This window comes from Rhinopithecus bieti, unplaced genomic scaffold, assembly GCF_001698545.2.
Source record: "Rhinopithecus bieti isolate Rb0 unplaced genomic scaffold, ASM169854v2 scaffold_21412, whole genome shotgun sequence".
NCBI classification, from domain to species: Eukaryota; Metazoa; Chordata; class Mammalia; order Primates; family Cercopithecidae; genus Rhinopithecus; species Rhinopithecus bieti.
The window spans coordinates 2240393-2262203 of NW_016811643.1; the positions used below are offsets into that span (position 1 = coordinate 2240393).

The following is a 21811-nucleotide window of genomic DNA, read 5'->3' on the forward strand; positions in this document are numbered from 1 at the left end:
AAAAAAAAAAAAAAAAAAAAAAAGATGGAGTCTCGCGTTGTCGCCTAGGCTGGAGTCCGTTGGCGCAACCTTGGCTCACTGCAACCTCCGCCTCCCGGGTTCAAGCGGTTCTCCTGCCTTAGCCTCCCAAGTAGCTGGGATAACAGGCGCCCGCCACCAGGCCCAGCTAATTTTTGTATTTATAGTAGAGACGGGGGTTTCACCGTTTGGTCAGGCTGGTCTCGAACTCCGGACCTCAAGTGATACACCCGCCTCAGCCTCTCAAAGTGCTGGGATTACAGGCGTGAGCCACCTTCCCCATGAACTCCTACTTTTTTTTTTTTTTTTTTTTTTGAGATGGAGTCTTGCCCTGCCCCCTCTGTCTCCCAGGCTGGAGTGCAGTGGCGCGATCTCGGCTCACTGCAATCTCCGGCTCCCGGGTACAAGAGATTCTCCTGCCTTAACCTCCCGAGTAGGTGGGATAACAGGCACTCGCCGCGGCGCCCGGCTAATTTTTGTATTTTTAGTAGAGACTGGGTTTTGCCAGGTTGGCCAGGCTGGTTTCGAACTCCAGAACTCAGGTGATCCGCCCGCCTCGGCCTCCCACAGTGCTGGCCATACAGGCGTGAGTCACCGCTTCCAGCTGAACCCCTACTTATTCTTAAAGGACGGGTATTTCAAATGTTCCCATCTTCTCAGTGATACATTTGCCAAGCTTTCCCAGCGAGTTGAGCCAATGCTTGGGCAGGCCTCTGTTGAAGTGTTGTCACTTTGTATCCTATTATTTACCCTCGGTTTTCTGTGTCTTGGGCTCTTGGAAGTCCTCCTGGGGCCTAGCCCAGAGCAGAAGACTGATACTACAAGAGTGAAAGGTGGGCATTTTCTAGAAATCTTCAGTGACATCTTTAGTGACTGAGTCTCACAGCAGGAGCTGTGCTCAGAAAGCAAAGCATATACTGGCCAGACTGGTGGCTCACGCCTGTAATCTGAGCACTTTGGGAGGCTGAGGCGGGCAGATCACTTGAGGCCAGGAGTTCAAGACCAGCCTGGCCAACATGATGAAACCCTGTTTCTACTAAAAATAGAAAAATTAGCTAGGCATGGTGGTGGGCACCTATAATCCCAGCTGCTTCTCGGGTTCCTGACGCATGAGAATCGCTTGAACCCGGGAGGCGGAGATTGCAGTGAGCAAGGATCCTGCCAGGCACTCCAGAGTGATCTCCAAAAAAAGAAAAAAACAAAACAAAACAAAAAAACCTCCACCACCACCTCTTTGTGGGACATCAATGCAAAATTGAAATGGGCTTTACCTCAAATGTAAATGTGTTTAAATACATGTGGGTTTTTGGTGATGGCAAGGGATTAGAGATAATTGATTTATTTGTTTAAAAAATGGGAGGCTTCGGCCAGGCGCGGTGGCTCAAGCCTGTAATCCCAGCACTTTGGGAGGCCGAGGTGGGTGGATCACGAGGTCAGGAGATCGAGACCATCCTGGCTAACATGGTGAAACCCTGTCTCTACTAATAAAATTTAAAAAAAATTAGCTGGGCACAGTGGCGGGCGCCTAGAGTCCCAGCTACTCGGGAGGCTGAGGCAGGAGAATGGTGTGAACCCAGGAGGTGGAGCTTGCAGTGAGCCGAGGTTGCACCACTGCACTCCAGCCCGGGCGACAGAATGAGACTCCATCTCAAAAAAAAAAAAAAAAAAAAAATTGTTGCCAGGCACGGTGGCTCACTCCTGTAATCCCAGCACTTTGGGAGGCTGAGGCAGGCAGATCACCTGAGATCAGGTGTTCGAGACCAGCCTGGCCAACATAGCGAAACCCCATCTCTACTAAAAAAAAAAAAAAAAATTAGCAGGCATAGTGGCACGCGCTTGTAATCCCAGCTACTAGGGAGACTAAGGCAGGAGAATCACTTGAAGCTGGGAGGTGGAGGTTGCAGTGAGTCAAGATTGCACCAACCGCACTCCCAGCCTCAGCCTGTGTGACAGAGGGAGACTCTGTCTCTAAATAAATTAATAAATAAAAATGTTGAGTTCCTATTCTAAATATTCTAAGATATAGATTCTGATACTGAAAGAGGACTCAGAAATGTCTTTTTTCTTTTCTTTTTTTGCTATAAAATGGTTCTGACAGAAATGTCTTGAATGAGTGAGCAAATGAGTACATTCAGTCCAAAGTACAAGTAGGTGTGCAGGAAAATAGTGCATACTTGTGGAAAGACTGGATGAGGAATACTCCAGGGAAGAATTTCCTGTGACTTTGGTGATTTCTAAAGATACATTGTTGGATGCTTTGGTAGGCAAGTGGCCCATGGCTCATCATTCCCAGGATTCCTGGCTGGGGAAGGGCATATTTGTGAAGCCAGGGGTTCCTTCCCACGCTCCTACTGTCTGAATTCTGATAACACCTCTTTTAGGTATCATTGTCTTCCTTCTTCCATTCTGAAGACAAGGAGTTTGATGCATGCTTACAAACCCTTTTGGAGCCAAGCCTTGTCCTGGACATCATGAGCCCAAAGATGTCCACAGCTCAATACTATTCTGGCCAAGGAAAGTCCAGCTTTGTCCTAGGAGCCCCCATCTCATACACATGACTTGAGAACTCACTGTATGCAGCTGTGAAGGATTGGTGGTTAGGGAGGAGACAGACCTGTAAGGACTGCAGAATTGTGGAAGGATGAGACTTCCTTCCAGAGAAGCAGCAGAGTTGGAGTCAGAGCTAAGCTTAAGTTGTAGATCTGCTACTTTTTATATCTTGCCTAAGTTATTTAACTCTTCTCTGCCCCAATTCCTTGTCTATGACATGGGAGCAATATTTTGTATTTTTTTTTTTTTTGAGATGGAGTCTCACTCTGTCACCCAGACTGGAGTGCAGTGGTGCAACCTCGGCTCACTGCAACCTCCGCCTCCCGGGTTCAAGCAATTCTCACTCCTAAGCCTCCCAAGTAGCTAGGATTACAGGCTTCTGCCACCACACCCGGCTAATTTTTGTATTTTTAGTAGAGATGGAGTTTCACCATGTTGGCCAGGCTGGTCTCAAGCTTCTGACATTAAATATTCCACCTGCCTTGGCCTCCCAAAGTGTTGGGATTACGGGCCTGAGCCACTGTGTCCAGCCAATACTTTGGCTTTTAACCATAGCATTTAGGCATTTAGTCTAATGCATTTAATGAATTTACGGCTATATTCATCTTTTTTTTTTTTTTTTTTTTAGTCTCACTCTGTCACCCATGCTGGAGTACAGTGGCGTGATCATGACTCACTGCAGCCTCTGCCTCCCAGATTCAAGTGATTCTCGTGTCTCAGCCTTCCTAGTAGCTGGGATTATAGGCGTGTGCCACCACACCTGGCTAATTTTTGCATTTTTAGTAGAAATAAGGTTTTATCATGTTGGCCAGGCTGGTCTCAAACTCCAGACCTCAGGTGACCCACCTGCCTCAGCCTCCCAAAGTGCTGGGATTACAGGCATGAGCCACTATGCCCGGCCCATTTTTCCCACTATACCAGTTTGAAAGTTAAATTCTCTTTTCCTATTAGTATTATTTTAGTGATCTCCCTAGAAATTACCACATGCATTCTTAACTTACCAAAGTGTCATGCTAATAAATACATTTACAGGAAAGATAGAGTTTCCTGAGATGGAGGCAGGAAGAGAAAACATTCCAAGCTAAATGAACAGGGAAGCAAGCAGATGAATAGGGAAATATTTAATTCTTTTTTGAGTCAGAGTGAGGCTAGAGCAAGATGAGTGAGCTGGGGGTGGGTGGTGTAAAGCCATCCAGGAAGGATGTCTTGGTCATGAAAAAGATCTTTGAGAAGAACAAGAATAACTCCTCCTCAACCCAGGAAGAACACTGATTTTCCTGAGGCTTCCCAGGAGGCAATGGCAGAGCTTGGTCTAAAGCTGGATGTCTTTAGCAGTCTGTCCCTGCCTCTATACCTACCCCAGCCATGCTTACTCTGTCCCCTTTCTCTTCCTCAATCTCTGCTTACCTGTCTAAATACTGCCCATTCTTCAGAACCCAGTTCCGTTAAATCGATCCAACGAATATTTTTTCTTTTCTTTTGTATTTTATTTTAATTTGTATTTCTTTATTTTTTTGAGGTGGAGTCTCGCTCTATCGCCCAGGCTGGAGTGCAGTGGCGCAATCTTGGCTCACTGCAACCTCTGCCTCCTGGGTTCAAGCGATTCTCCTGCCTTAGCCTCCCAAGTAGCTGGGATTACAGGCACCCGCCACCAGGCCTGGCTAATTTTTGTATTTTTAGTAGAGATGTGGTTTTGCCATGTTGACCAGGCTGGTTTCGAACTCCTGACCTCAGGTGATCTGCTCACCTCAGCCTCCCAAAGTGATGGGATTACAGGCGTGAGCCACCGCATCTGGCCCAAGAACTCCTTTTATTTCTTTTATCTTCCCTTATGTAAATCAAGGTAGGCGAGGTCTTTCAAATTGACAGTGAAATAAAGAAATTCAGAGAGGGTCCATGACAGCCAAGGTCAGACAATACAGAAAAAGCTCAGGATAAGTTCAGACTATAGCTGACATGTCTAATCATAATGACCATCATGCGTTGAGTACCTTCCACATGCCTAGCACACTGCTAAATTACCTCTAATACAACAACCCTATGATGTGGATATTCCTTTTTTTTTTTTTTTTTGAGACAGGGTCTTGCTCTGTCACTCAGGCTGTTGTGGAGTGGTATGATCTCAGTTGACTGCAACCTCTGCCTCCAGAGTTCAAGCAATCCTCCCACCTCAGTTTCCTGAGTAGCTGGGAGTACAAGTATGTGCCACCACATGCAGCTAATTTTTTGTATCTTTTGGTAGAGACGGATTCACCATGTTGCCTAGGCTGGTCTTGAACTCTTGGGCTCAAGTGATCCTCCTGCCTTGGTCTCCTATATTGCTGAGATTAAAGGTGTAAACCGCCACACCCAGTGTGGATATTCCTAAATCAGTTTTACAGGCTGGGCACGGTGGCTTACGCCTGTAATACCAACCCTTTGGGAGGCCAAGGAAGGAGGATCGCTTGAGCCTATGAGTTCAAGAACAGCCTAGGCAAGACAGTGAAGACAGTGAGACCTTTTTTTTTTTTGAGACACAGTCTTGCTTTGTCGCAGCAGCGCAATCTCGGCTCACTGTAACCTCTGTCTCCTGGGTTCAGGTGATTCTCCTGCCTCAGCCTCCCGAGTAGCTGGGACTACAGGCACACACCACCACGTCCAGCTAATTTTTATATTTTTAGTAGAGACAGGGTTTCATCATGTTGGCCAGGATGGACTCAATCTCTTGACCTTGTGATCCACCCACCTTGGCCTCCCAAAATGCTGGGATTACAGGCATGAGCCACTGCACCCGGCGAGACCTTGTTTTAAATAAATAAAGTCATTTTAAAGACAAGGAAACAGAGGCTCAGGGCTCTGTTTGGTTAATGGTGTATGGTGAATTGCCCATATTTCCCAAATCACCAGAAAATTAAAGAATTAATCTAAATTAGAGCACCTCAAGGTTTGGGCATTGGGGGTAGTCTAGAGGCAGGAAGAGGGGACCCAGCCTCAGGGTATGGTACTTAGGGCCAAGAGAACAGACAAGGTGTCAAGAAAGGGAACAATGGCCAGGAGCAGACACCCCTGGTTGGAGCTAGAGGAAGAGGATGACATAAAGCCCCAAGGCAGAAAACCTGAATCTAGTTGCCAAAATTGGAGGGAGGTGGTTCTTTTTGTAAAGTTTTACTAGTCCATTTGTCCTGGGACCTTAAAGAACAGGATAGGGGAGAATTCAAAATCAAGAAAAGTTGTTTTTAGAATCAGACACTCTTTGAGTGTGTACTCTCTCCAGACTTCAGAGCCCCTCAGAGTGTGTCTGAGGTATCTCTGGGTCCTCCACCATTGCTCCACATGAGGCCTGTCAAAGAGAGGGCCTAGGCTGGGTGAATGAACCAAAGTGATGCATGAAAAAGAGCTCTGGCAAATTAATCACCAAATGCTAAGTGGCATTAACAGCATATAGTGGATTATGGGAGTTATCTCAGGTACCAGACTTGAGTCCTGGTTCTAGCATTTATTAGCTGTGTAAGTAGGTAACTTGGTTTCCCTGTTTTCCATTGGTAAAATGAGGATATTAAATAGTATCTACCGGCGGGGCCCCTTGCTTGTAATCCCAGCACTTTGGGAGGCCAAGGCGGGTGGATCACCTGAGGTCAGAAATTTGCGACCAGCCTGACCAATGTGGCGAAACCCCGTGTCTACTAAAAGTACAAAAATTAGCCGGGCATGGTGGTGCCGCCTGTAGTCCCAGCTACCTGGGAGGCTGAGATAGGAGAATTGCTTGAACCCGGGAGGTGGAGGTTGCAGTGAGCCGAGATTGTGGCACTGCACTCCAGCCTGGGTGACAGAGTGAGACTCTGTCTCAAAGAAAAAAAAATAAAAGAAAAAAAAAAAGGCCAGGCACGGTGGCTAACGCCTGTAATTCCAACACTCGGAAGCCGAGGTGGGGGCAGATCACGAGGTCAGGAGTTCGACACCAGCCTGGCCAAGATGGCAAAACCCCGTCTCTACTAACAACTACAAAAATCAGCCGGGCGTGGTAGCAGGCGCCTGTAATCCCAGCTACTCGGGAGGCTGAGGCAGGAGAATCGCTTGAACACGGGAGGCGGAGGATGCAGCGAGCCGTGATCGGATCTATTTTCACAGGTTTGTTTTTTGTTGTTGTTGTTGTTTTAGACGGAGTTTCGCTCTTGTCGCCCAGGCTTGAGTGCAGTGGTGCGATCTCGGCTCACTGCAACCTCCGCCTCCCGGTTTCAGGTTCAAGCGATTCTCCTGCCTCACCCTCCCAAGTAGCTGGGATTACAGGCGCCCGCCACCGCGCCTGGCTAATTTTTGTATTTTTAGTAGAGACGGGGTTTCGCCATGTTGGCCAGGCTGGTGTCAAACTCCTGACCCTAGGTGATCCGCCCGCTTCAGCCTCCTAAAGTGCTGGGATTATAGGCGTGAGCCACCGCGCCCGGCCCTCACAGGGGTTTTATGAGGATTAAATAAATGAGATAACATAAAAAGTAAGAGTGCCTGGGACATACTGAGTGCTCAGAATGTGTTATTGCTAAGGATTTAAGTGGAAAAGTGCGATGTTAGCTGTGGCTAGCTTAGAGGTCCTCCACCCGCTGCAGATGCTCTGACTACCCCCGTGTGCTTGCAAGAGAGATACTTGGTCTCTTCACCCTCCTTTCCCGTTGGGGTAGATGGTCTTTGCAAAGGGAGCCAGGGGTCCCCCTCAAGTTCTTTTATGGGTCAGTCATGGTCAGGGTAGGGAGGGAACTCTGGCAGCTGGTTTTTGGGGATCAATCCTCTCATTGTGGAGAGACCTAAGGGCTGGTGGCCGGAGATCCTCTTTCTGCGCTGTACACAGGACAGGGCGCCCTCTCCTGAACAAAGGCGGGAACAGCACTAGGCCAGACTTTCTGGGATGTGCCTTACCGGGTCTCATTGCCTGCAAAGGCGCTCTGACCATTGCTGAAATGTCCCCAACCACCCTGGCGAGCAAAGTTTGGGGGAGGGGCGCTAAGGCTGGGAGGAAACTGGCTTAATGTTTCAGAAGGGCGAGGCTGGATTATTCGGTTAGAATGAAGGTGCGGGGCAGGAGAGACGGGCGGATGAGAAAGAAATCCGGCCCCTGTTGAATTAATTTTGTATTCTTTCAACAGGTGATGGAACGCAGCTGAGAGGTAAGGCGACAAGGTGGCTTATCTAACATGCTAAACTCAGGTATCCAGAGCTCTTACGGCTGCCCGCACGCAGCCGAAATTAGTGGGGGCAGTCCCGGGCTGTAAAGCATAGTTTGAGGATACACCAGATTGAGGGGCAGAGCCACGGGTCGGGGGTCTCCAGAAGCGGGGAGGAGCCAGCAGAGGATCTGGGCACAGTTTCCTCTCTAAGTTCCGCCCCGAGAGCGCCGGCCCCGCCCCCGCCGTTCGCGCTCTGACCAGCCAGCAGAGTCAGTCCCCGACCCCGGGCCGCCCGGGCCCCAGGGTTCCTCCGGCAATCTCGTCACCACCGCGTGGGTGAGTATGGGCATGGGTGTGCTGGGCTGCCGGGCAGCCCCACTCAGGGGAGCTTGGCCGCGCGGTCTGGCCTCTGCAGGGCCGGGCCCCACGCTCTGGGAGTCCTGGTGCCTGCCCTGCTATCGCACACACTCTGTTTCCCAGGAACTGTCTGGACTTGCCGAGCTGGTCCCCTTCTCCCTCCCCAGCATGGGGCCGGGTGTGCAGGGGTTGAGCTCTCCCTTCTTTATTACGCGGGGCCTCCTGGTCAGGAGCCCTAGGTGGGGAGGATGGGGCCCCAGGGTTGGAACCCCATAGACTAGTTTTGAATGGCAGCTCTGCCATTTATTAGCCTTGGCCTTGAGTGTTTTGAACCTCCCTGAGCCTCAATTTCCTCATCTGTAAAATGGAAATATACAGGCTGTAGCACCTACCTCATAGAATTATGGTGAGGATTAAAAGAGACAATGTGTATCAAGTACAGAGCAGGGGGCCTAGTATTCCGTAGGCACTCAGTAAATGTGGGTTCAGAGTCGAGGCTGAGAACATCTCTAGGGACTTTGGAGCTGAGGTAGCTCCAAAGAAAGCGATTTTCAGCTAAGTAGTACCTGTGAGGACTGTAGAGCTGTCTGCAGACTGAACAATTGCCCTTCAGCTCCACCGTGAGGTGTGGAGTAGAATGACCAAGTTGGAAGGACCTTAGAGATAATCTAAACCCTGTGATTCCCATGTTGCCAAACTGTGGAAACAGATCTAGAGTGGTTAAGTGGCTTGCCAAAGGTCACACAGCTAAATGGGAGGCCAGGCATACTTCCAAGAATTGGAATGGACTGTCCCTTGAACCTCTTCATCAACTCCTGATTTGGGCAGTGCCTCTTCATTCCCTGAAGATCTAGTTTTCAATTTGGGAATCCTAGTGGTTCCTCAGAGATCTAGAGCTGCAAGCTTCAGGGATGGATGTTGGCAGGGAAGACTAGTGCTACTGCAACTTCAGAGTCTAGGTTTGGGCTGAGTGAGGAAGATGTTCCCCATCTAGGGCCCTAAGGGACTCAGAGTTCATTTAGGGATGATCCAGGGAATTTTTTTTTTTTTTTTTTTTTTCTGGGAGGGTCACCAGAGCCACTTCCAGCTCCCTGGGGAGATCCCTGATGCTCCTAAAAGGGAGAGAGGAACTTGAGCAATTGGAGCAGGCTTCCTGATCAGGCCTGGCAGCTGGGGGAAAATGGGTGAGAATGTGGAGGCGTAGCCACCTGGCTTGTTCTGGAATGCCAGGATGCCAACCTAACTGAGATCAAGGTTCTTTTTGAGGGTGGGACTAAAGGGATAGTCTTGTGGGTAGGGCCAGAAAGAGTTGGGACTTGATTTGACAAGGGCTTTGAGCCCAGAAGGGTATATTCTTTATGTGTCTGGAGCCAGCCCTAGCTTGGCAACAACAAGCCAGCGTTCCAGGGATGGCTTTCCCTCCAACTCAGCATAGGGCTTTGAGGAAGAGCCTTTCTCTCTCTCTGAGTGTCTTGGTTTCTCTATCTTTACAATGGGAATAGGGGTAACTGCCTCATCTATGTAGAATTTGGTTTTTTCTTTTTTTCCTTCTGTGAACAGGTACCTCTTCTGCCTCTCTCACTCCAGTCCTAACCTGACCTTTCTGTCTCAAGCTCAGACCCAGAGAGGAAGGGGTCAAGGAAGGCCAGAGTTGCAGTGTGTAACTCTTTGTGGGTCCCACATGTATCTCTTTGTTATGTGATCCTGAGCAGATTCCTGCCCCAACTTTCCCTTCTGTACACTGTGGGGAGCTGAGCTGGGATTGTTGGTATACACTTACTTGTTATAGTTCCTGACCTTAGCTACCCTTATGTAAGGGGGAAATCACAGCCCCCAGGAACCCTCATCTGTTCACAGGAGGGTGGTGTGGACAGCCCCCTGAGCACTGGGGAGCCTCCAGAAGCTGATCAAGCAGCTCTCTCCAGCAAACAGCAAGCCCAGGCTAGCACCAGACCTGATTCTGCAAAGCCTTTCACTCTCGGGGCACGTGAGAGCAGGCTGGGACAAGCAGAGGGCTCGGGGTTCTGTCAGCTTCCATGGAATCCCTGCCACTGTGGACTGCGGTGCAGGCACACAGAGCACACAGAGTCTGGGAAGGGACTGAAGGTGCGGGAGGGCCCTGGGCCAGTGGGGAGCAATGAGAGCTGATGAGAGGCCTTGAAGCCTGGAGACTGGGCCTGAGGCTTAAAGGCCTGGGGGAGGAGGTGGGCCATTGCATCCACTGGTAGGTTTTAGGGTTGGTTCTTGAAATAAGTAGAGACACTTAAAGCAGCTTCTCTAGTCCTAGGCCTATCAAGCTAGGCGGAGAGGAGTGAGGAGAAGCTCTCCCAATCCATTCAAGCTTTATCCTAGCACAGATTTGGTTCATTGTCTTCCCGCTGAAATTGAGGTGGAATGTTGTCTTTCGATTCTGAGTCAGTCTTCCTCATCCAGGGCGGGAGCTATCCAAGTTTAGGTGACTTCCTCCTCGTACTCCCCACCCCATGGCACACAGCTAATTTTAGGACTGAGCACAAGGGCTGACTTCATCACCGAGTCCCAGCCTTGCTGCCTGGGGCCCTGACAGCATGCCACTCCATCCCCAGGTCTGACAAGATGTACCAGGTCCCACTGCCACTGGATCGGGATGGGACCCTGGTACGGCTCCGCTTCACCGTGGTGGCCCTGGTCACAGTCTGCTGTCCACTTGTCGCCTTCCTCTTCTGCATCCTCTGGTCCCTGCTCTTCCACTTCAAGGAGACAACGGCCACACACTGTGGGGTAGGGCATGGGGACACTGATACCTCATATTCAGGCCGATCTGGATCTTCTTTAGATCTTGAATATCTTTTAACAAGATTAGCCAGCTCTCCACTGGGGCCCATCAAACATATGGGGCTGCTGGGGGGCTACCTGCAAATTGAAATCTCAAGGGTTAGTCTCCCTCCGCCTTCTGTGAGGTTCTGGAGGCTGGAGTCACTGAAGTGTAATATAGAGTCAGTAAATGAATTACAAGTATAACAGAGTTTGACACATGTCCCACCCCATTTACTTTGATATCCTAGAGAAAGTAGTCTCACATCTTTCTTCCTGCCCCACGCCCATATCCCTGTCCAGAGGGCAGACCTAGAGTCAAATCCGTACTTCATAGAAGAGCAGATTCTGGAACCCCAGGGTTTTCTGAGAAGTGGAGAGAGAACAGGATTGGGCTAGAGAGTATTTTGGGCCTCTTAATGTACCACTATGGGCTTCTGCCTGTCTGTAGGAATGTGATTCAGTATACGTGTGTGTGATTGTGAGGGTCATGACTGTTTGAGTGGGTCGTGTGTGAGAGAGACTATATCTGTGCCTGTCTGTATGGAGATCTGATTATGTAAATGTGTATATGTCTTGGGGTGAGTCCCACGGCCTCTAAGGTTCCATAGATGTCTGTGTACCCTCTGGACAGGGATATAGGGCGTGGGGCCAGGAAGAAAGATGTAAGACTACTTTCTCTAGGATATCAAAGTTTATGGGGTGGGACATGTGTCAAACTCTGTTATACTTGTAATTCATTTACTGACTCTTTATTACCTGAGACAGAGACCCAGCCTCAGTTTCCTCATGTCTGAAATATAATGGATTAGCTGGGCATGGGGGTGTGCACCTGTAGTCCTAGCTCGTCGGGAGCCTAAGGTGGGAGGATTGCTTGAGCCTAGAAGTCTGAGGCTGCAGCGAGCTATGGTTGTCTGACTGTACTTCAGCCTGGTGACAGTGAGACTCCCATCTCTAAAAAATAAAATAGGGTTGATAATTCCTGTCCTGCTCCTTCCCAGGTCTAGTGTAGAGCTCTAGGTAAAGAAGGATGGGAAAGTAGTTTAGGGAAGATGATGAAGTGTGAGGAGCAGAAGGAGAAGGAGGAAGAGACTGTCAGGTTGGAAGGCAGGGCAGGAAATGAACTTAGCCTAGGGGCTGTAGGTGGAGAAGAGGCAGGTTCTGCATATGCATCTTTGGGGTCCCTCAGAGTTTTGAAGGCCCCAGCCAGCTGGATCTCCCCTTCATGTAAAGAGCATCTGCTTCAGAGAAATGACTAGGATTAGCAGTGTGGTCTAGCTGCGAGTATGGGGTGGAGCCTCATTTCTTTTCTTCATATGACTGGAGTTTCTGCTCCTCCTGATTTGTCAGTGGGTAGACATGGGTGTTGAGGTATGGACACCCAATCTGATGAGACCTGGGGCTGGGAGCTATTAGAACGGAAAGAAAAGGGTGAACAGGTGATCTGAAGGGAAGGATTACCTTTTCCTGACCTAGTGCTTATCTCAGATAATGCATCAGATGTTCCTGTTACGCTAGCCACTCCTGATCATCCCGCAAAACCCTGCCCAGCTAGCTCTAAAATGTCTTCCCTGTCCTCCTTGGGTCTAACTTAATCACTGTCTCCTCTGGATGCCCACAGTTCCCTGTGTTATCTATCACATAATATTTGTGTCTGTCTTCCCCACCAGATGGGAATCTCCTTGAGGGTGGGCACTGCATTTGAGTGAGAAAGTATTTGGGGTTTTTTTTGGTTTGTTTTAGAGGCAGGGTCTCATTCTGTCGCCCAGGCCAGAGTGCAGTGGCATATCATAGCTCACTGCAGCCTCAAATTCCTGGGATCAAGCAGTCTTCCTAACCTCAGCCTCCTGAGTAGCTAGGACTACAGGTGTGAGCCACCACACCCAGCTTAATTAAAAAAAAATTGTGGAGATGGGGTCTCGCCATGTTGCCTAGGCTGGAGTGCAGTGGCATGATCATAGCTCACTGCAGCCTCAACCACCAGGGCACAAGTAATCCTCCTGCCTCAGCCTCCTGAGTAGCTAGGACAATAGGTATGCACAACCATGCCCAGCTAATTTTTGTGTATGTATGTGGAGATGGGGTCTCACACTGTTGCCCAGGCTGGTCTTGAAACTCCTGACCTCAAGCAATCCTCCCAAAGCACTGGGATTATAGGCGTGAGCCACTGTGCCTGGCCAGAAAGTGTTGGTTGAATAAATGATTAGGACTCCCTAGCCCAGTGCCCTGGGGAAAGGAAGGCATGGTATAAGTCAATCATAGTCCAAGCAAAATTATAGTATTTGTATGGCATATGGAGTTAAACAGACTAGGCTGTTTGCTCTGCCCCTTGTGGCTGACTCCAAGGGCTAATGGCATCAATAGCCTTGGTTTATTAGCTAGGTTACTGCATACCTTGCATGCCTATTACCTGTTCTTGGTATACCAGTTAGGGAATTAAGACATAGATAGTTGCTGGAGTACTTGGTCCCTCTGGAGCAGTACTAGGTCTGTGACCCTGAGGGTATGTTGTCCCCACTCCCTGAGACTACGGTGTTGGTTCCACCTTGGAATTTTTATATTTGCTCTGCATTTCCTACTCAGAGTATCCCAGAAATAGCCAGCCCTAGGAATAAAAGAAGCAAGCTAGTCCATCATATCTATAATTGATTACTTTGCCTCTGCTCACAGATCCCCAGTGATGGGGAGCTTCCTTCCTCCCCAGGTAGCCTGTTCTAAGGAAGCTTAATAACTAATAATTAGCCTTTTTCTTTTCTTTCTTTTCTTTTCTTTCTTTTTTTTTTATTGAGACAGAGTCTCACTCTGTTGCCCAGGCTTGAGTGCAGTGGTGTGATTTCGTCTCACTGCAGCCTCCCCCTCTTGGGTTCAAGTGATTCTCCTGTCTCAGCCTCCCGAGTAGCTGGGGTTACAGGCACCCACCACCACACCTGGCTATTTTTGTATTTTTGGTATTGATGGGGTTTCACCATGTGGGCCAGGCTGTTCTCAAACTCCTGACCTCAGGTGATCCACCTGCCTTGGCCTCCCAAAGTGCTAGGATTAAAGGCGTGAGCCACCATGCTCAGCCTCTTTCTTTTCTTTTCTTTTTTTCTTTTCTTTTCTTTTCTTTTCTTTTCGTTCTTTCTTTTTTTTTTTTTTAATAGAGATAGGGTCTCACTATGTTACCCAGGCTGGTCTTGAACTCCTGAGCTTAAGTGATCCTCCTGCCTCAGCCTTCCAGAGTGCTAGGATGACAGGCTCGAGCCACTATACCTAGCCCAAACTTTTTCTTTCTTTCTTTCTTTTTTTTTTTTTGAGGCAGGGTCTTGCTCTGTTGCCCAGGCTGGAGGGCAGTGGTACGATCTCAGCTCACTGCAACCTCTGCCTCCTGGGTTCCAGCCATTCTTATGCCTCAGCGTCCAGAGTAGCTGAGATTACAGGTATGCACCACCACACCCGGCTCATTTTTTGTATTTTTAGTAGAGATGGGGTTTCACTATCTTGGCCAGGCTGAGGCTTTTACTTATAGTGAGTATGTACCTACTTTCCAGTGAGTCTCTGCCTTGGCCCTGGCTCTTCTTTGATAGCTGTAGAACTATTCTCTCCTCATGGCTTCAGGTCAGCCCTGCAGAGACAAGAAGACAGTAATGAGGGGCCTTGAGTCTATCTTCTTTTTTTTTTTTTCTCCAGACGGAGTCTTGCTCTGTCACCCAGGCTGGAGTGCAATGGCATGATCTCGGCTCACTGCAACCTCCTCCTCCCAGGTTCAAGAGATTCTCTTGTTTCAGGCTCCCGAGTAGCTGGGATTACAGGTGCATGCCACCATGCCTGGCTAACTTTTTGCATTTTAGTAGAGACAGGGTTTCACTGTGTTACCCACGCTGGTCTTGAACTCCTGAGCTCAGGCAATCCAGTTCCTTCAGGCAACCTTCCCAGGACGTGGTTTCTAGGCTCTTTCCTATCTTGAATGTACCCTTGAGCTTGACCCAGTTGGTCACTTTTCTCTGCTGGGCCTTGATTTGGGTGTAGGACTCTACGTGGCCTGGGCAGTACAGGCAAAAGTAGGACTATTCATTCTTATTCCTTTCTGTTAGACCTCTGTTGATGCAGTCTGAGCTGCCATTAGCTGTTTCTGCACAGGTACAGGCTGAACATTGCTATCTCATATTTAGGCTTGTTGAGATCTCTTTTGTATCCTGCTTCTATCATCATAGGATTTAGCCATTTCTCCAGTGAGGCCCAACAAGCCCTCTCAGTCCTGCTCTAACAAAAAAGGGCCAGATCCCTCTTTGCTTTCTCTCTTTACCTTATTGGAAACCTGCCTGCGTCCCTGGACACAACTCTTAGAAAGGTCCCTGCCCCCATCACTGGCAAAGAAGCTACTGCCAGCTGACCTCAGCCACTATCACATCTTACCTTTGCACAGTGTTCTAGGATTTATGACATATGCTTGTTGATCCTGGGAAGGATGTGTGCCTGGGCAGGCGTGGAGAATTGAGTACTGTGGGCGGGAGGGCAGGCCTGAGGAGCAGGGGGTGGGACCCTCCAGTCTTAGAATAGTCCCAGTCTGGCTACAACCTTCAACCCAAGACCCAGATTCTTCAGCACCGAGTGTGAGTGTTGCTTCGTGAGGCCCCCACCCTGACCCCATTCCTGGGTCTCCTTAGTGGAGGGAAGTATGAGTCCCGAGGGGAGATAGGGTCCTAGGCCTTTTAATATTAAGCCATCTCCGTCTGCCCCAGCTTGATCCAGAGGGAAGCCCAGCTTGAGGGGTCAAGGTGGTTGGGCAGTGGGGTTGTGAGGGGGAGTTGTCTGCCAGGAGGGAGAAGGGATTGGAAGAAGCTCGGTTCCCTGGGTCTGGGTCTGATCTGGACAGAGGCCTCCTGGGTCTGGCCCAGGACTGCAGGCTGAAGCTCAGCAGAGAAGGTTTCCATGACCCTCAGATTCTCCCAAATCTTGGATTGGGTGACATTGTGTCTCCTCAGATAGGGAGGAGATGTAGGTCTGGGCCTCCACAGGGACCTGGTATTTTAGGTTCAGGGTACCACTGGCCTGAGGCTTGGATCATTCAGAGCCTGGGGGTGGGATGGCTGGCAGCCTGTGGCCCCATTGAGATAGGTTCTGGGGCACTCCCTCTGTTCCTAGTTGAACTTGGGTAAGGAGCAGGAATGTGGTCAGACAGGGTCAGTAGGAGGGCTTTGGCCTTTCTGAGCCAACGGTCCTTTGTTAGCTGGCCTGAAAGAAGTCTTGACTTAGAACCTGAAGCTGTCAGGTGGCAAGAGGCCTTAGTCCTGGTGTTTGATCCTGGCATAGTTCTGGGCCTCAGTCTCCCCTTCTGTGGAATGGGAATAATAACCTTTCTACCTCTGACCCTTCTCCTGAGTGGCTATGAGGGTTGTGAGAGTGCAGTGGGCCACCAGAGCTCCCTGTCCAAGCCACCGGGAGCCTCTCCTCTGTAGGCTCTTCAAGAGTTGGACCTAGAGTATCAGTGTGCCAAGGGGATTCCTAAGCTCTGACCCTGCCTGTCTCTGCTGCTCCTGTCCCATCTCCCTTTGTTCCTTCTCCTCTGCACTGTCTTCCTTTTTCCCTTATGCCTTTTCTACCCTTTCTGCTCTGGCTTTTCCTTATACTCTAAGGAGCCATCTCTGGAAAAGGCCTCACTTTCCTAGGCCCAGGTATCCCACCAGGCCCCAAGTTGTATCCCTCGTGCTGCCTAGGCCACGCCCTACAGGATGTTCTCTGCGGCCTCCCAGCCTTTGGACCCCGATGGGACCTTGTTCCGGCTTCGCTTCACGGCCATGGTCTGGTGGGTCATCACTTTTCCTGTGTTCGGCTTCTTCTTCTGCATCATCTGGTCCCTGGTGTTCCACTTTGAGTACACGGTGGCCACTGACTGTGGGGTGAGTGCCAGCTCCCCAGCCCCTGGGTCAACACCAGGTCAGGAGGTGGCAGTTAGGGTAGAATTAGATAGTGGAGAGCAAGTGGAGGGTCAGAGAGAGGGAGAAGGACAAGGGGATGGGGGAAGGGTAGGTAAGTCAGAGTCAGAGAGAATTCATGGGGGGAGACTCAGAGAGAATAGAATCACAGTCCTCCCTGAGTTGGAAGATGATGATAGAAATACAAGGGAGATGCTGGGTGCAGTGGCTCACACCTGTAATCTCAGCACCTTGGGAGGGCGAAGCCAGTGGATCGCTCGAGTTCAGTTCGAGACCAGCCTGGGCAACATGGTGAAACCCCATCTGTATAAAAAAAATGCAAAAAAATTAGCTGGGTGCCCTGGCATGCCCCTGTAGTCCCAGCTACTTGGGAGGCTAAGGCAGGAGAATTGCTTGAGGCTGGGAAGTGGATGTTTCAGTGAGCTGAGATCACGCCATTACAGTCCAGCCTGGGTGACAGGAGTAAAACCCTGTCTCAAAAACAAAACAAAATAAAAAAAAAAAGCAGGCTCTACACAGTGGCTCACGCCTATAATCCCAGCACTTTGGGAGGCCGAGGCAGGAAATTGGGGATCACTTTCTTCTTGGGAGGAGGGGACATTGTTGCTCTGTGGTAAAGAAGGCTTTTTGTGAATGCCAGGCTGACAACTTTTGATATTATCCAGAGGGCAATTTTTATCAAGAGCTTTGGAAAGATTAGGAAAGGGACATGATCAGATTTGTGCTTTATGTATTTAATTATTTAGAGACAGGATCTCACTCTGTCTCCCAGGCTGGATTACAGTGACCTGATCTTGACTTATTGCAGCCTTGACCTCCTGGGCTCAGATGATTCCTCACCTCAGCCTCAGCCTTGGGTAGCTGAGACTACAGGTGCATGCCACCATGCCTGGCTAATTTTTATATTTTTTATAGAGATGCAGTTTTGCCATGTTGTGTAGGCTGGAGATTTGTGCTTTAGAAGACCATTCTAGCTTCTGAGTGGAGAACAGCTTTAAGGGCAGGGGCAAGACTAGGGTATAAGGAGGCTAGTGCAGTAGCTCATGCTACTGGGGGAACCAGAGCTAAGATGCGTACTGTGAGGATAGAGAGGAGGGATGGAGTCCAGAGAGGTGTAGAAAGTGGGATTGACAGCAATTGGAGTTTTTGTGCAGTTGGCATGGGGTGGGGGACAGTAGGGTAGCTAGAGAAGGCATCTATAATGTGGGGGGACTTTTACCTGAGGCCAAAGGAATGAATCTCATGGTGAAATCTGAGGTGCTGTGAAAGGGGATTTTGGGGAACCCTGTCTTTATACCATATGAGTTTCTGATCAACTGTCCTATCAGAAAGGGCTTATCCTCCTGTCTCTCAGTACTCTTAGCTCTGGGCACATGGGGAAGTTTGGGGTGAGCTGTGTACCTGGTTTCTCATAGCTCCTGATGTTGCTTGTTGCTGGTGCAGTCGGTGAGTGGGGAACTTGTGTACTGGGAATGGGGCTGGGGGTAGGAGTACATGTACCTGATTATATGTATGTGTCTGTGTGTTATGTGTGCGTGTGTGTGTATGTGATGGAAGAGACAGTCCTGGCTCTTAGAATCCCACCCCCATCCCTAATCTGAGAGAAGCTCATTAAGACAGGACCAGCAGCCACAATGCCCTAACTCACATTTCCTCCTGAGGTCTTCCCTAAACCCTGTATCATTTCTCCCCAGTACCCATTCCCAACAGTGGTCAGGGTTCAGGGCCCTTGAATCCTTTAGGCTCTCCCAGTCAAGCTTTAAATGGTGGTCCTGTTTTCCTTAAAGTAGTTGAGATTGGGGAATAGTTTTCAGAATGAATATTCTAGGAAGCAGAGGCAACACTCTGACCAACCCAACTCAGAGTAACTCAACGCAGAAAAATCTAGTAAGGAAACTTGGAGGTTCCTGCCTCTCACCCATAAGCAGACCTTCCCATGCTCTGTGGCCATGTAGCTCACAGTGTTTTTGCATTCTTTACAGGAAATTTTGTCTTCTGAAAACCATCACTTATTGCACTTACTGCATGCCAGATACTGCAGATGTTTTATACATGTTATATTTAGAATTCATATGGCTGGGCATGTTGGCTCACACCTGTAATCCCAGCACCTTGGCAGGCGAATCAATTAAAGTCAGGAGTTTAAGACCAGCCTAACCAATGTGGTGAAACCCCATCTTTACTAAAAATACAAAAATTAGAGGCCGGGCGCCTGTAATCCCAGCTACTCGGGAGGCTGAGGCAGGAGAATTGCTTGAACCTGGGAGGTGGAGTTTGCAGTGAGTTGAGGCCACACCACTGCACTCCAGCCTGGGCAACAAGAGTGAAACTCTATCTCAAAATAAAAAATTAGCTGAGAGTGGTGGCACCTTTAGTCCCAGCTACTTGGCAGGCTGAGGCACGAGAATTGCTTGAACCTGGGAGGTGGAGGTTGCAATGAGCTGAGATCACGCCAGTGTACTCCAGCCTGGGCAACAGAGCGAGACCCTGTCTCAAGAAAATAAATAAATAAAGAGAATTCATAAACACCTTGCAAGGTAGGTGGTGTTATATCCATTTTACCAATGAGGAAATTGGAGCTCAGAGAGGTGAAGTGACTTGCTCAAGGTCACCCAGCTAATAAAGGCAGAGCTGGGGTGCAGACTCAGCTTTGTGTAGTTCCTGAGCCTCTACGCTGCCCCTTCACATTACTCAGAGTGCATGTCTGAGCCTGGTCTCAAGCTATGATATCTTAAGCTATGGCTTTGAGGCCAGCATCTTCTCTCCCAGAGCTCTGCATTTAGCTTCCTCTGACAGTGCAGAGGGGAATCCATCTCCTTTTTTGTGAAGCCCCCTATCTAGTCTTGCCCCAGGCCTACCTGTGGGTTACCCTGTGAGCTGCCTGCAGCATTGCTCACCTTCTCAGCAGTCTAGCATCTCATTGAAAGAAAGGAATGATGGTCCTTCAGAACTCCACTTCCAAAGACTGTCCCTCCATAGTTAGAGCAAGTTCATTCCCTTGCTGTGTTACTGGGCTCTGGCACTGTGCTGGCCCTCTTTGGAGGTCTGCAAAAGTGCACAGAAAGTGTGGGCAATGGACTAGATATTTCCACAGTTTGGGAATCTTTTAAAAATGCATATTCTTGCTGGGCATGGTAGCTCATGCCTGTAATCCCAGCACTTTGGGAGGCCGAGGCAGGCGGATCACCGGTCAGGAGTTCGAGACCAGCCTGCCCAACTTGGTGAAACCCCATCTGTATTAAAAACACAACATTACCTGGGCGTGGCAGCAGCTGCCTGTAATCCCAGCTACTCGGGAGGCTGAGGCAGGATAATTGCTTAACCGCAGGAGGCAGAGGTTGCAGTGAGCCAAGATCGTGCCACTGCACTCCAACCTGAGCAACAGAGCGAGACTCCATCTCAAAAAAAAAAAAAAAAAAAAAAAAAAAAGCATATTCTGGCCTGGCATGTTGGCTCATGCCTGTAATCCCAGCACTTTGAGAGGCCGAGGGCGGTGGATTGTTTGAGTCCAGGAGTTCTAGACCAGCCTGGGCAACATGGCAAAACCCTGTTGCTACTAAAAAACAAAACAAAACAAAACAAAAAAACCCAAAATATTAGCCAGGCATGGTGGTGGCTACTTGGGAGGCTAAGGTGGGAGAATCACCTGAGCCCAGGAAGTAGAGGCTGCAGTGAGCTGAGATCATGCTATGGCACTCCAGCCTGGGCAACCAAAGTGAGACCCTGTGTCCAAAACAAAAACAAAAACAAAACGGCCAGGCACGGTGGCTCACGCCTGTAATCCCAGCACTTTGGGAGGCTGAGGAGGGCAGATCACGAGGTCAGGAGATCGAGACCATCCTGGCTAACACGGTGAAACCTCATCTCTACTAAAAATTCAAAAAATTAGCCGGGCATGGTGGTGGGCGCCTGTAGTCCCAGCTACTCCGGAGGCTGAGGCAGGAGAATGGCGTGAACCCTGGAGGCGGAGATTGCAGTGAGCAGAGATCACGCCACTGCACTGCAGCCTGGGTGACAGCGCGAGACTCCGTCTCAAAAAAAAAACAAAACAAAAAACAGATTCTGGCCAGGTGAGGTGGCTCAAGCCTGTAGTCCCAGCACTTTGGGAGGCCAAGGCAGATGGATAGCTTAAACCCAGGAGTTTGAGACCATCATGGGACACATGAGGAAACCCTGTCTCTACAAAAATTAGCCTGGTACTCAGGAGGCTGAAGTGAGAGGATCACCTGAGCCCAGGAGGTCAAGGCTGCAGTGAGTCATGATCATGCTACTGCACTCCAGCCTGGGTGACAGAGTAAGATCCTGACTCAAAAAGGGGAAAACAAAATGAAAAAATTCAAAAATGCAGACCCTCAGGTTCCAAGCCTTCTGCAATTTCAAACAATTCCCCCAGTGAGTTAGTTGTATGGGTAATTAAAGTTTGTGAAGCACTGCTCTAGGCCCTGAAGTCTAAGAGAGCCTCTTCCCATCTTTGGCTTTCCTGTCCCTGTCTAAACCATTGTTCAGTCATCCTCCATCCTTTCACCTCTCAAACAAGGAAGACGCCAGTCCCTGCAGCTGTGTATTATCTCCTCCTTTTTTCTCAGCTTTAAGGACTGAGGCTTCAATAGGAGTTCCAGGCATTGAGAAAGATGGATGGTGGAGATGCACGAGAACATGGTCATTTCCTTAGACTACCCCAGGTTAGGAGCACCCACTTTCTTTTTCTTTCTTAGTCTTTCTTTCTTTCTTTCTTTCTTTCTTTCTTTCTTTCTTTTCTTTCTTCCTTTCTTCCTTTCTTCCTTTCTTCCTTTCTTCCTTTCTTCCTTTCTTCCTTCCTTCCTTCCTTCCTTCCTTCCTTCCTTCTCTTTCCTTTCTTTCCTTTCTTTCCTTTCTTTCTTTCTCTTTTTCTTTCTTTCCTTCTTTCTTTTCTTTCCTTCTTTCCTTTCTTTCTTTTCTTTCCTTTCTTTCTTTCCTGTCTTTCTTACCTTTCTTTCTTTTGTTTCTTTCCTTTCTTTCTTTTCTTTCTTTCCTTTCTTTTCTTTTCTTTTTTTTTTTTTTTTT

At 49.1% G+C, this 21811-nt stretch overlaps 1 protein-coding gene across 13 annotated transcripts in view; it reads left to right on the forward strand.

Annotated features, from left to right (window-relative positions):
- Window positions 1-21811, forward strand: part of PGAP2 (post-GPI attachment to proteins 2) — a 39377-nt gene that overhangs the window by 846 nt on the left and 16720 nt on the right. For 4 of the 13 annotated variants that reach the window (XR_001889662.1, XM_017894405.1, XM_017894414.1 and 1 more), the window contains exon 1: window positions 14668-16732. Coding sequence is in view for 12 of the 13 variants with exons in the window: in XM_017894405.1 (XP_017749894.1) it covers window positions 16565-16732 (168 nt within the window). In the remaining variant the exon portion in view is untranslated. Of the gene's footprint in view, window positions 1-7411; window positions 8040-10645; window positions 10821-14667; window positions 16733-21811 lie in introns of those variants that run through there. The other 9 variants (XM_017894411.1, XM_017894415.1, XM_017894407.1 and 6 more) reach the window with 8 other exon arrangements.